The following is a 14,691-nucleotide window of genomic DNA, read 5'->3' on the forward strand; positions in this document are numbered from 1 at the left end:
CTTTCCTTATGTTAAATCTGTGATGGTAAGTTTTAGTTTTAAAATTTATTTTATTTGTATTCTTGAGACAGGGTCTTGCTCTGTCACTCAGGCCAGAGTACAGTGGCACCATCATGGCTCACTGCAACCTTACTCCTGGGCTCAAGCAACCCTCCACGTAACTGGAACTACAGGCACATGCCACCATGCCTGGCTAATTTTTAAAATTTTTGTAAAGACAGAATCTTGTATTGTTGCCTAGGCTGGTCTCAAACTCTTGGTGTCAAGCCATTCTCCTGCCTCAGTCTCTCAAAGTGCTGGGATTACAGGCATGAGCCATCACACCTAGCCTTGATGGTGTTTTAATTCACAGATCTAGTTCAAGCTTCTCTCTTGAGAATGATCCTCTATCTCCTAAGTTTAACATCTCTAAACCAAAAGACTTTTTTCCAATACGAGAGCTATACATTTCTTTAAGGATGCTATAATTTTCTAAGTTTAACTCCAGCTCTCCAACATGTGCACTAAACTAACCCTCACCCTGATTATCTTAAGTCAATTGAGAGTTAACCCTTCTTGTCCACAGTCACAAAAATCACTTCAAAATGTAAGTAATCCCTTCAGATGGACCATGAATAGAGACTTCAATGCTGGACCAAGTTGTATGTTGGGCTTCCACTGGTGACCACATAAATCACAAAAGCTTCTGACCCCTTCCAGTAACTAGGACCTCTCCTTCACTAACATACACCTGCAGCTTCTCACATCTCACCAATTTCATTTTGGCCTCATGCTTCTGCTAATAATCTACCAATACTAATCCTAATTTTTTCCTCCTATGACTAAAGAAATAAAGGCTGGACACATGCTACTGCACATGCCCATTCTCCCCTCCCTGGCACCTTAAGCCCTTTCACTGGCTAATATTGTGGGCCTCTATTAAATGGAGAGAAAATAAAGATGTCAAATGTGAACTACAGAAACAAACTCTGTGAGTTTAAATACTGTACAAGTCACTTAACTTCTTTAAGCCTTTCAACCTCATGTGTAAAATGGGCATAATAATAGTACTATATCTACCTTATAGAGTTATTATATTATTAGAAGAACAAAAGAGTTAACATATGTAAATAAAATAGAACAATGTCTCACACAGAATAGACAATATACCACTAGTCTGTAGCTGCAAGAGGACAGGACATTTAATTCTGTTCACCAAGCTTCAAGAACTGTGCCAAGAATATGGCAGATAGTCTAGCCATTTTGCTAAATGAATGAGTCCACAACTGATATAAGATCTTCCTCCCACTCCTCCACATCCCTCACTCATACTATAGGTTCTTTAGAATCACTCACTACCTAAGTCTTTCAGACACAGCATAGGAAACTTGAATTTGTACCTCTACCAAAATTTTGGTAGAAACCATGAGCCCTGAAAATCTCTCTGAAATAAATAGTAGAAATTGAAAACTCTAAATCCTTTAAGGTCAAGAATCTATCATATAGTGCAAAATGTGACTTAATTTTTCTAAACCAATTTTGCCAAGCCCCTGCTGTTCAAATATTTTTAGTAGTTCCCACATATACAGCATAGACAAAAATTCAATATTCTTAACCTGGTTCTAAAAGTCCTCCTCAATAGATTCTATTTTCCTTCCTCAAACTTTGTCTTTGGTTTTGTCTATAAGAAACTTCTGTTCCTTAGAAAGTTTCTACCACCACGCCTCTGCTCAAAATATCGCCATACCTGTAACTTCCTACTACCACTTCCTTCACTTAAAAACAACCCAAAAACACCTTTCCATTCCTAAGGCAAAGCTTCATTTTGCACACACCCTCCCGCACCCCCTCTTATTTCCTCTAGACAAGCCCAGAGAAATCAGGAACCACATCTTATACATGATAGTATCCAGTGCAGTATAGAACACAAAATGCTGAGAAAATTTTCATTAAAATGGTTTACTCATTTAAATATTTATTGAGCCTATTCACAGCATAAAGTTCTATCATGTTTCAGACATAAAAGCTCAATAAATTTACTACTCATTTTATAACATAATACTCTATTAAAAACAACTTAGCTAACCGGAAGTAGCAGTTATGGGGACAATCTATTTTACCACAATTAAATGAATTTTTAAAGAACTTCTTTGAAAACACCATATCCAGGCCGGGCACACTGGCTCACGCCTATAATCCCAGCACTTTGGGAGGCCAACGTGGGTGGATCACCTGAGGTCAGGAGTTCGAGACCAGCCTGGCCAACATGATAAAAGCCCGTCTCTACTAAAAATATAAAAAATTAGACGGGCGTGGAATGAGATGCCTAGAATCCCAGCTACCTCGGGAGGTTGAGGCAGGAGAATCGCTTGAACCCAGCAGGCGGAGGTTGCAGTGAGCCGTCATTGTGCCACTGCACTCCAACCTGGGCAACAAGAATGAAACTCCGTCTCAAAAAAAAACCACCACATCTGAAGACAACTCATAGTTTCATATAACTCAAAAGGGCGTGTGTGTGTGTGTGTGTGTGTGTGTGTGTGTGTGTGTGTGACAGAGACAGAGAGAAATAGAAAGATGGGAGGGGAGGGGAGAGAGAGAGAGAGAAAGGTGATAGAGAGGAGGTCAACTGAGAAATATTTTTTTCTACTATGGTTGGGCACAGTGGCTTACGCCTGTAATCCCAGAACTTTGGGAGGCTGAGGCGGGCAGATCACTTGAGCTCAAGAGTTCAAGACCAGCCTGGCCGACTTGGTGAAACCCCATGCCTACTAAAAATACAAAAATTAGCCGGACATGGTGGCACACACCTGTAGTCCCAGCTATGCGGGAGGCTGAGGCACCAGAATCAACTGAACCCCAAGAGGCGGAGGTTGCAGTGAGCTGAGATGGTGCCACTGCCCTACAGCTCTGGGCAACAAAGCAAGACTGGCTCCAAAAAAAAAAAAAAGAAATGAAAAGAAAAGGATTTTTTTTTCCTATTATTTGGAACCTACTGCTTCAATTATCTTCATACTACAGGCAAGGTACTAGTTAACAGAAAGAGTAAATAGGTAGAATTTGGAAACAATTTGAAAGACTATACACTGCTTATTTGATATTGAGTAAACTTTTACTGACCACTTTCTTGATTTCTGCTAATAAAACAGCTCTACAGATTCTCACCTTTTGCTTTTAATATAACTACTAAAATTCCTGAACTTTCCCATATAACTGTAAATCTTCAATAATTAATAAAAAGGAATCTTTTTAGAAACACAAAGGAAATTAACCTCTCTGCTCTTGCAGCAGAGAAAAACATTATTGGTTTCATAAAAATAGTTCAAAGGATTGATTTGATAAAGTGTTAAATTGAGAACACGGGCCAGAAGCAGTGGCTTATGCCTGTAATCCCAGCATTTCAGGAGGCTGAGATGGGAGAACTGCTTGAGCTCAGGAGTTCAAGACCAGCCTGGGCAACACAGTGAGATCCTGTCACTATTAAAAAAAAAAAAAATACTTTAAATAATTTTTTTAAAGAGAACATCCACTTGAATCTTACGTCCTGTGCACAACCTGTAAATATTCATTTTGTCTGCAATTTGTTAAAAAGAATCTGTCCATGAAAGCGTTGTTTGAACAAAAGGGTTTCATCCTTAAGACTACGGACTAAAACATATTGCCATTTTCTATATAATCTTCAAAGAGAAACCTGTAATTCTGGGTCACTGTCTTACTTGATAATTTGTTACCCTGTAACAATGTTGCAATTACCATTTATGTTTCTTATTTAGAAGTCCTTCAGTACCCTGACTGTTCTAGTCTCTCCTCAAGTAGCCTTTCTAGCTGTCAGACCTTTCCTGAGAGAGAGCAAGCAATATATTATGTACTATTCTAGGTAATGACTAGATAATGGGCAACAAGAGCGAAACTGCCGCAAAAAAAAAAAAAATACTGGAAATGCCAAACACCAGAAAGAGACCTCTTCCATCACACTTATTCATAACAGAATATGAGGAAAAAATTTCAAATGGAAGGATCTACATTTAACTAACATGACTTGAAGAAATCATAATAGCTAGGCAAGGTATTATGGCTAGTTAAGGATAAAACAACATAAATGTGCAACATTAAGAAAAGCAAAAATCTGAGTTAAAATGGTTTCATTTGGCAATTTCATATCTGAAACTCACTATACCTTATATAAAATAGCATTATCGATCATCTCAAATTTACAGTATAACTAATATGAAAAGAAGACTTTGCTTACCCGTTTTATTGTCAAAAAATTTGATGTGTCTATCTTCATGAGCAGTTATTGTAACAGGAAGTGTGGGATGACTTACTACTCTGTTGATATGATTATTAGATTGTAAACCTGAAAAATAAAGGAAGACAATACGTTAAAATTCAAACCTTTAATAAGAAGTTGGATAATGGCCTTTTTAATCATGTTAAAATATAAAAATCATTAAAAACTAAACCTTTTGCATAAAACAAAAAATCTGACAACGAAATAAGGACTCCAGAGAGATTTTTAAAAAAATAAACATTTATGTTATTATGTCCTATAATATAGACTGTACTAGGCTCAAATTTAGAAAAAATGAGAAGTGTTTTTAATGCAGCCCTTTATTATAGGTAGTTTAGAATTTTTAAAAGATCCACAATTATTACTTCTAATAAACAGTCCATATAAGAATTATAAGCATTTAAAGAAGGAAACATTCATAATTACTAGTTAGATGTTTGTAAGGAACAACCCCCATCCTACCTACAAAAAAAACAAAAAAACAGAAAACTGGAATTAATGCTCTTTAAAGATGAGACTTTTTTCTTTTCCAGTAAGCTCTTACTAACTTTTTATTAAAGATGAGGGAGAACAGAGAAATATCAAAACGAATAAATGGGCGAAAAATCCTCAATATTAATAGACTTTAGATCATTCATTCTGCATGCATACCATGACTCATATATTACACCTAAACACAGAAAAAAATATGTATATATAGCTATCTATGTAGGGTAATTTTAAAAAAAGGTTTGAGGAGATACTGGGAAAGAGAAGATAATTTTGGTTTAAGACCTGACCATGGCACCATGTAAATATTTTACGTAATTACAAAGCAATTTTTTTTTTAAGAGACAAGGTCTCACTCTGTCGCCTAGGCTGGAGTGCAATGGTGCAATCATAGCTCACTGTAACCTTGAACTCCCGAGCTCAAGTGCTTCTGCTTCAGTCTCCAAAGCTACGACGTCAGGCACACATCACCATGCCCACCTAATTTTTTAAGCTTTTGGTAGAGATGGGGTCTTACTATGTTACCCATGCTGGTCTCTACTCCTAGCCTCAAGCTATCTTCCTGCCTTGGCCTCCCAAAGTGGTGGGATTACAGGCATGAGCCAATGCGCGCCCAACCAACAGTTGTTTTTCTAAAAGAAATTAATGAAAATCAAAAGTAAAATTAAACAAATGAACTTAAGTATATCCAACTGGTGGTATAACTATAAAGGAAGGAACTATTCCAAGTGACTTTAAAGCACAGAAATCAGATTGTATATTACTAGTGGAATATACGCTAATTACAAAGTTTTATTATCAATATTCAATCTTTTCATGGCAATGGTATTATTACTGAGACAATTCTGTGTATACTGTGGGTGGGGTAAATAAAATAAGAAACAATTTTGTTGAGAACCAAAATAAATCTGAATTTGAAGAGGAAGTATTTTACTGTTTAAAAAATGCTTATTTCTTAGCTCTGTACATTGAGAAAGTCTAACACAATGAACAACCCAGGAGCCATGAAGACCACGAGGATCAACTCAGCAGCCTAGCACCCCAACTGTAGTCTCTAAATGCCATTTCCCACTAAAAGAAACCACAACTCCTGAAATAAATAGCTGATTTCAGATCTAGGGCACAAAATGAACAAGATGAACCTAGCACATCTTGTCGTATGTCATATCAGGAAGCTATCAACAACTACCAAGGTCATGGCAAAAGGACTCAGGAGCCAACCTCAGCCCCGCTGAGTAAGCCCCACTGGCCAAAATGAAAGGATCTGAACAGCAATAAATAAAGATAATACCTGTAATGGATTGAAACACATCAAATACATTATATCCATGAGAGAGTACGATGATACCAAAAACACCACCCAAGACAAACTGGTCACCTTTAGAGGGTGCTAGCAAACCAACTCATTATTTTGAAAACTGGTAAATAAAGGGGAAAACCAAAACCCAATAATTTATCTTGCCTTTCCTTAATACACACTAACTCCAAGGTAACCAGATTATTGATAAGGAGATGTTCTTTTTTATAGGAATAATCTAGCTAATAAATGGAGAGGGAATGATAAAATTAGAAAATCATTTTTCAATAGAAAATTAATGAACCCAAGCAATAATCCGACTTAAAACATCACAAAAAGGCTGGGCGCGGTGGCTCAAGCCTGTAATCCCAGCACTTTGGGAGATCGAGACTATCCTGGATAACACAGTGAAACCCCGTCTCTACTAAGAAATACAAAAAACTAGCCGGGCGAGGTGGCGGGCGCCTGTAGTCCCAGCTACTCGGGAGGCTGAGGCCGGAGAATGGCGTGAACCCGGGAGGCGGAGCTTGCAGTGAGCTGAGATCCGGCCACTGCACTCCAGCCTGGGCTACAGAGCGAGACTCCGTCTCAAAAAAAAAAAAAAGAAAAAAAAAAAATCACAAAAATATAAACAACCAGAAAATACTTACCTCTGATAAAAGCTTACAAATTACTTGTGAAGTAAAGTCGCCAAAAACATGTAAAAATTTTTAAAAGAAAAAAACAGTGAACCTGAATTTGAGTAAGTCTTTAGATCTATAATCAGTTCACAGGAGAATTGTGAATAGAAATAGAGAAGCACGTTAAATAATACAGGTATGCAACTAGCAAAATTCAGACTGTAGGAAACTTCACAAGACAAAGTAGCCAATTTCTTCAATTAAAAAAACAGGAACATAAAAGAGATGAAGGGGAATCTATGGATGAAGAGAGACCTGAGAGACCTATCAACCAATTGCAATACATAAATCTTATGCGATCCTTATCTATATAAACTGTAAAACACATACCACATACCACATGTGCAATACTGGGCATTTATAGACAGGTATTAAAACTGAATGATGAGTACATTAGGTTCATTATCTTATTTTCCCTACTTTCACCTTTATATTGCTCTAGTCATTCCTCTTTTCCCATACGTCCGCTCAAACTTTTAAGCAAAATTTGAAGAAATAGCAGAAATAATATGAATAAGTATAACTGTAACATTATGAAACTATTTTGCCATCCTAAATTCAAATAGTAAAAACATTAAAATTAGCTAAAAGATCATCCTCTGTGGAATAACCCTTTTTAAGGTTTCAAAGAAACTCCATGAAAACTTACCAGAATCTACCTGTGATGAAAGTATCACCAATGACTGTGATGTTTCTAAATCATAAATTACGGCACTACCAGTGTTGAAAGAGGTTACCATATGAGCTGGATCACAGCCTATAAAGTCAACTGATGTAGGTATTCCATGCTCTGAAATGAGCCCAAAGACAGACAATGTAAACAAAGTAAAATTCTATGAAATCTCTACTTTTCTAATCAGAAAAAGGAATTCAAATAATCTTGAAATACTGTTAATAATGAAAAGGAATACAACTGCGTCAGGATGGTAAGATAAGAAATATCTTTTCCTCAATTATTTAAAAAATTTATAGCATTCTATTTAAAATTATAAGAAAAATATAACTACAGAGCTCATAAAGAGTAAATACATGTAAAAGTTATTTCTTCTATTACACATTTTCTTCTAAGGGATTAAATAAAATCCTAGTCTTTTGGCCAACTTGCCAATAATACTTCTTACTGTAAAATGACAAATTAGCATTCTCATATAACTGTTTTGGCAGACTGGTTCACCTGTCAGAGATCTGTAGGCCTTATAAAGGAGATAATACAAGTCAAATTTTTGGACTCATGAAAATGGCCTGGACTCTGGAATCAGCTGATGCAGTACTTCACCCTAAAATGGCCTGAGCAGCAATTTCTCTCTTTAACATACTAAATTAAACTAGCCAGATCAATGCACAGTTAGACGAAATATGGAGCCAAGCTATTAACTATCTAGATGAAGCCAGAAACAAATATCTAAATGAATTCTTACCTCTAAAGCTTGGATAAATGAAAATTAGTACCACTAAGGTGTCCTAAGAGACACAAAATTATACATTTACTACTCACCTAAAATGTTTTAAAATAATATGTATTTTTACATACAAATAAAAGGTCTAATTAAAAAAATTAAAAGCGGGGCACGGTGGCTCACGCCTGTAATCCCAGCACTCTGGGAGGCTGAGGCGGGCAGATCACAAGGTCAGGAGATAGAGACCATCCTGGCTAACATGGTGAAACCCCGTCTCTACCAAAAATACAAAAAAAATTAGCCAGGCATGGGGGCAGGCGACTGTGGTCCCAGCTACTCGGGAGGCTGAGGCAGGAGAATGGCGTGAACCTGGGAGGCGGAGCTTGCAGTGAGCTGAGATCGTGCCACTGCACTCTAGCCTGGGCGACAGGGCGAGACTCCATCTCAAAAAAAAAAAAAAAAAAAGAAAAAAAAATTAAAAATGACTTGGAAAATAAGATCAGTAAATGTCTTCAAAAGGTAAACTGGTTAAAGCCTTTTTAAATAGAAAATATTTAAAATCATGAAAATAACCTAATTTGTACTTTTCCAGTTAGGGGTTCAGTGATTATGGCTGGACTACTCAACTAGTGTGCTCAGGGTCATGGAACACATGGTTTATAGGTATGCTTGAGACTGTGATCCCTTCAGTCTTCGTGGGTAGTCATCTGGAACAGATGGTGTGCCTCCTGTTGTCCCTATGAGTATCCTCATTTGTCTATTCCACTATTACATACAAGTAGTTTTACATTTTTAAAAAATTGAACACAAAAAAGGTAAAAAAGAACTGCATTACGGGATATAGTTGCAAAGCACTTCAAAAAAAAATGAGTAAAAAGATTATCCTAACTTTTACAAAATTATTTCAATATATCTCTTTGGAGCAGTAAAGAAATAAATCAATTACTTTGTCCTTTATATATTCCAAATTTTTTAAAAAACGAACTTTTCTCACAGATGCAAAATTTACTTACTTTTATCTCCATTGTAAGTGCAAATACATGGCAATTTTTCTTGTGGATTCCATAACCTAACAGTGCCATCTGCTGAACAAGACAGTAATTGATTTTTTATGCCACTATAAGCAAGACCCCAAACTGCATCTGTATGACCAACTAAAGTGCCAGCTAGAACATTTGGCTCTGGAGAAAAAACAAACAAAAAATCAGGTAAAAGAAGTTTAAAACAAACTTTGATTCATAAAGAAAACTTACTATATAACTGAGTATAAAGAACACAACATAAATTTAGGCCACAAGAAGATAAACCAAAGTGTACATAGTGGCTATATCTAAGAGTAGAATTATGGCCTATTTTTATCCCCTCCTCCCATCAACATTTTTCTGTATTTTCACAATTTTCTATAAAGGAACATGTGCTTTTTTAAAAAAACAGCTTTTTTGAGATACAGATATAATTTACATGCCATACAACTCACTCATTTAAAGTGTATAATTTAATGATTTTTGGTATGTTCACAGAGTCATAGAACCATCATGACAATCAATTTTAGGACACTTTCATCATTCATTAGTCACTTCCCCCAATTCCTCCTCCCCACCTTTCCACAAGTCTAGGCAACAACTAATGCTCTGTCTCTACAGATGTGTCCTATTATGAACAATTTCTATAAATGGAATCATACAATATGTGGTCTTTTGTGACTGGGTTCTTTCACTGAGTATGTTTTCTTCTTTTCTTTTTGAAATAGGGTCTTGCTCTGTCACCCAGGCTGGAGTACAGCAGCACGGTCACAGTTCACTGCAACCTTGACCTCCTGGTCATTGAACATGTTTTCAAGGTTTATCCATGTTGCAGCATGTATCAGTACTTCATTTATTTTTAGTGCCAAATAATACTCTGCTGTATGGATATACCATATTTTATTTATCTGTTCCTTAACTGACAGACATTTGACAGCTGATAACAATGAACATAATCTGTCTGATAATCCTGTTTTTCTAGTAAACTCCTCCCACTTTGCATGAATGCTTCTTATCATCACAATTCTCACAGCTCCCAACCTCTCTTCCACATGACTATGCCTCATACTTCACTGAGAAAATACAGCATTCAAATAATGCTGTATGTTTCTTATCCCCCATCTTCTTGCTGCCTAACATATAAATGATTAGTGTCTAAAGGTATCTTCTCCTAGCTTCCAGATACAAGCAAGGAATCTGTCCTCCATCCTATCAAGGGCTAGTACCAGATGTCACTAACTTGCTGTAATGTTTACTGCTTCTCTACTACACAAATTCTCCTCCTTGGAATCATTACCACAGTGAAAAAAAACTTGTTCCAGAATCTTGTCAACAAAAAATCTTCATTAATCCTACCCTACCACCTCTTCTACCCAGCAGTAGAAATATGCTTTTCACTTCCTGTTTACTCTTCAAATCACTCCAGTTTGGTTTCTGATACCATTACCACACCAAAACAATCTTTGCTAATGATGATCCCTATACTATCAAATTTAATACTTTGATGATACAAAACATTTTGTTGTTGTTCCCATTATATTGCTTTTCATCCATATAGTCTGACATGAAAGATTATCCAGAGGTCCCTTCACCCTTCAGTCTTAGCTCCAGCATCCAAACTCTACCTGGCCAAGATGTGGGTGACCTGCTGGTCACTTATAAAAGGGAAACTTTATATCATATTATTAGAACTCTCAGTAACATTTGAAAGTACAGACTGCTTCTTTCTTCTCAAAATGGGTTTCTTCTTTAGTGTGCTTCCATGATTTCACACACTCTCCTGCACTTCCTTCTGTCTTTTGGGTCATACCTCCTCAGTTTCCTTTGTTGGCTCTCTTGCTCTAGCCACCCTCCCAGTGTCAGAGTTACGAGGACTTCAGTCCCAGGTTGCCTTCTCTTCTTATATTAAACAATACCCTCTCCCTGCATTGCCCATTCTTATAGCTTAATGTATCATCTGTATAGAGAAGACTGTCCATGTTTTTAACTTCAATCGAGATCTCTTTGGGCTCCTTAGTTGTGTATTACCTACTTGATACTGTCATCCTTTAACATGCCTAAAATCTGAACTCACCATCTTAAATCTCCTTACACCAGTTCTGCCTCTGTTTCAATAAATGCTCCCATCACCTGCTCAGTTACTCACATCAAACACTCAGGACTGGTAATGAAAATGTTCTGAAATTAGTGATGATGGCTGTACAACTTTGTGAACACAGTAAAAACTACTGAACTGTAGACTTTATTTTTAATTTTTTTTTAGAGATGGGGTCTTGTGGCTGTGCATAGTGGCTCATGCCCATCATCCCAACACTTTGGGAGGCTGAGGCAGGCGGATCACTTGAGCTCAGGAGTTTTAAGACCACCCCGGGCAACACGGCCACCATTTCTACAAAAAATACAAAAATTAGTGGAGTGTGGTAGCTCACACCTGTGGTCCCAGCTCCTCAGGAGGATGGCTTGGGCCTGGGAGGCGGAGGTTGCAGTAAGCCAAGATCAAGCCACTGCCCTCCAGCCTAGGAGACAGAGTGAGACCCTGTTTCCAAAAAAAAAAAAAAAGAGCGAGAGATAGGGTTTCACTCTCTTGCCCAGGCTGGAGTACACCGGAACCATCACAGCTCACTCCAGCCCTGACTTCCCACACTCAAGTGACCCTTCCCACACTCAAGTGACCCTCCCAAGTGTCTGGGACTATAGGCACGTGTCACCACATCTGGCTAATCTTTAAATTTTTGGTAGACATGAGGTCTCACTGTGTTGCCCAGGCTGGTCTTGAACTCCTGACCTCAAGTGATCCTCCCACCTCGGTCTCCCAAAGTGGTAGGATTACAGGAGTGGGCCATTGTGTCCAGTCTGAACTGTATACTTTAAAAGGGTGAATTTTGTGATATGTTAAATTACATCTCAATAAAGCAGTTAAATATATACAATCAAATTAAGCATCACTCACCCATCACTTTATCTACTCAACATAATTTATCAATAAATCCTGTCTATTCTACCATACTCCCTCAGTTTATCTTAAAACCACTTCTAACTGCTCTGCTACCACCACTCTAATCTTGGCAATGTCGTCTGTCACCTAGTTTACTAGACTACTATATGACAGCAGCCTCCTAACTGGTATTTCTCTTTCCACTCTTCTCACCCCCAATTTACTCTTCTCACAACAGACACAGTCACCTTTTTAAAACCTTACATTTATCAGATAACTTTCTGGCTTAAAACTCTTTACTGAAAGTTTCCTTTTATCCTTCAGATTTTGGCTTGAATCTCACTATTTTAGAAAGACCTTTCTTGACTAACTCTTCTAGAGAAGGTTCTGCCTGTTACTCCCTCTCACAGTACTCTATCTTCTTATCATTTATCACAATTTGTAACCACAGATCCCATCCCTTTGCTTATTTATGTCTCTACTTTCCATTAAACAATCTTATTTCTTGACATAGTGCTTACCACAATGCCTAGCTAATGTAGGCACAAAGTGGTGTTAAATAAAAAGAAAAAAGAGTTCATAAACATTTTGTTTTAATATAATTATTGATAATGCCCTTACAAATATATTTGAACACAGGTACAGGGAGGTGTTTCTGTAGAACAGATTTCTAAAAGCTCCATTTGTAAGTCAAAGGAGGTTTCTTTTCTTTTTCTTTCCATTTTGAAATTAAAAATGTTTTTGTATATAAGAGCTAAGAATAACAAAAAAATTTTTTGGCTCCAAAAAGTTTTAATGATTTACACCCTTGCTGTTGGTTCCACTGTCTTTTGCTAATATTTTTAAAATATATGAACTATTTCTTAAGTTCAAAATTTTGTTACTTAGATTATATTTTGTTTCCTTCTTCTTTTTGTTCCTACTACCTAAATTAACACTTTAATTAATATACTTTTTTTAACAACAGAGAAAGTATCAATTCATAGGCTTAAATACCCATGGCATGACATTTTCTAATTTTTCTCTTTAATAAAGCAATTTATTAGCAAATGGAAGAACAAAATGAGGTGACTAACATAGGTTTAAACAACCTTGTAATCCTATTTGAGGTATTTACTTTTGTCAGCTCCATTCAGTTAAAAAAAAATACATTTTGATCCTTTTACTTACCATACGTATCATATGGATCCACAGTGGGACTCGGCATATTCCACCACTGGATGGTAGCATCAATACCACCGCTGAAACACTGTTCTCCATTAGAACTAATAGCTAATGACAGAACAGGGCCACTATTGTAGGAAGAGAGAAAAAAAAAAATTACTGATAAATTCCAAGAAGAAACTCAAGTCTCCATTCCCCCAACCTCTGAATTTATGTAATATCGAAAAACTGTTTTAACAGAACATGTACATATGAATGGTACTTTTTTTTTTTTTTTTGGAGACAGGGTCTCACTCTGTCGCCAGCCCAGACTGGAGAGCAGTGGTGACCTTGGCTCACTAAAACCTCCGCCTCTCAGGTTCCAGCGATTCTCCTACCTCAGCCTCCTGAGTAGCTGAGACTACAGGCGCATGCCACCACGCCCAGCTAATTTTTGTATTTTGTGGTAGAGACGGGGTTTCACCATGTTGGCCAGGCTGGTCTCGAACTCCTGACCTCAAGTGATCTGCCCACTTCAGCCTCCCAAAGTCCTGGGATTACAGGCGTGAACTACTGCATCTAGCCTGAATGGTACTATTATATTCATATTTTCACCAATACAATTATTAAATAGCTATTATTCAAGTAATACATCTTTTCTAATATAAAACATTGAGAAAATTACAAGGTTTGAGGACTGATAAATAATATTTAATAATAAGTATGATTGTTAATTAAATACCAATTCAGTAAAACTTACATGTGGGCCCTAAATGTGTAGATAGGCTCTACATCTAAAGAGGCACTCCTAAAAGAGGGGGAAAAAGGGTAGGGGAAGAGAAGGCAATTAAATAACTATAAATCACTGGTTGATATTAAACAGTCATTAGATCAAATGTGTGCATTAAAGATATGCAACAATAATGAGGAATAATTACTTATATTAGCAAAATTAGAAGAAATACACCAGGCTAACATTAAAATACTTGCTTTTTGGCAGGAACTGTTTTTTGCAGGTTCCAGAGTTTCAGGGTATGGTCCTCAGAAGCAGTAACCAGCACAGGTTCTACAGGATGAAAAGCTAATGCCCGTACTCCATCAAAATGGCTACGTAGTGTATACTTGGGATTCCATGTCTTTCGAAAGGCATCTTTATTAGCAGGCAACTAAAAGGAAAGAGCACAATATTTAGTGGTGAAAGTAGTAAACTGGAAGGCATGTGGAGTGTTTATTCGTTTCTTTTTGGTGTGTTTAACACATATATTTAAAACTGTTTGGCTAAAATGTCCAGTGGAAATTTAATGTACCTTTAAAACTTTCTAAAAAAACTTTATCATTTAATAATAACTCAGAATAATTTCATTTGCCTTACAAATAGCCTAGATCAAATGCAGAGTTCTTTAGTCTGTTTATACCTATCAAGCTAAACCCAAAGCTCCTATTAAATGTCAGATGAGAACA

The 14,691-nt window shown here is 36.9% G+C and overlaps 1 protein-coding gene across 7 annotated transcripts in view; it reads right to left on the minus strand.

The window, feature by feature from the left end:
* STRN3 (striatin 3) overlaps nucleotides 1–14,691 on the minus strand; it is a 134,026-nt gene that overhangs the window by 4,097 nt on the left and 115,238 nt on the right. For all 7 annotated transcript variants that reach the window (XM_005561019.5, XM_005561017.5, XM_005561018.5 and 4 more), the window contains 6 exons: nucleotides 14,221–14,396; nucleotides 13,991–14,038; nucleotides 13,258–13,379; nucleotides 9,144–9,311; nucleotides 7,383–7,523; nucleotides 4,226–4,333 (listed from right to left, as the gene is read on the minus strand). In XM_005561019.5, coding sequence (XP_005561076.1) covers nucleotides 4,226–4,333; nucleotides 7,383–7,523; nucleotides 9,144–9,311; nucleotides 13,258–13,379; nucleotides 13,991–14,038; nucleotides 14,221–14,396 — 763 coding nt within the window. The remainder of the gene's footprint in view (nucleotides 1–4,225; nucleotides 4,334–7,382; nucleotides 7,524–9,143; nucleotides 9,312–13,257; nucleotides 13,380–13,990; nucleotides 14,039–14,220; nucleotides 14,397–14,691) is intronic.

This window comes from Macaca fascicularis, chromosome 7, assembly GCF_037993035.2.
Source record: "Macaca fascicularis isolate 582-1 chromosome 7, T2T-MFA8v1.1".
In the NCBI taxonomy this organism is placed as follows: Eukaryota; Metazoa; Chordata; class Mammalia; order Primates; family Cercopithecidae; genus Macaca; species Macaca fascicularis.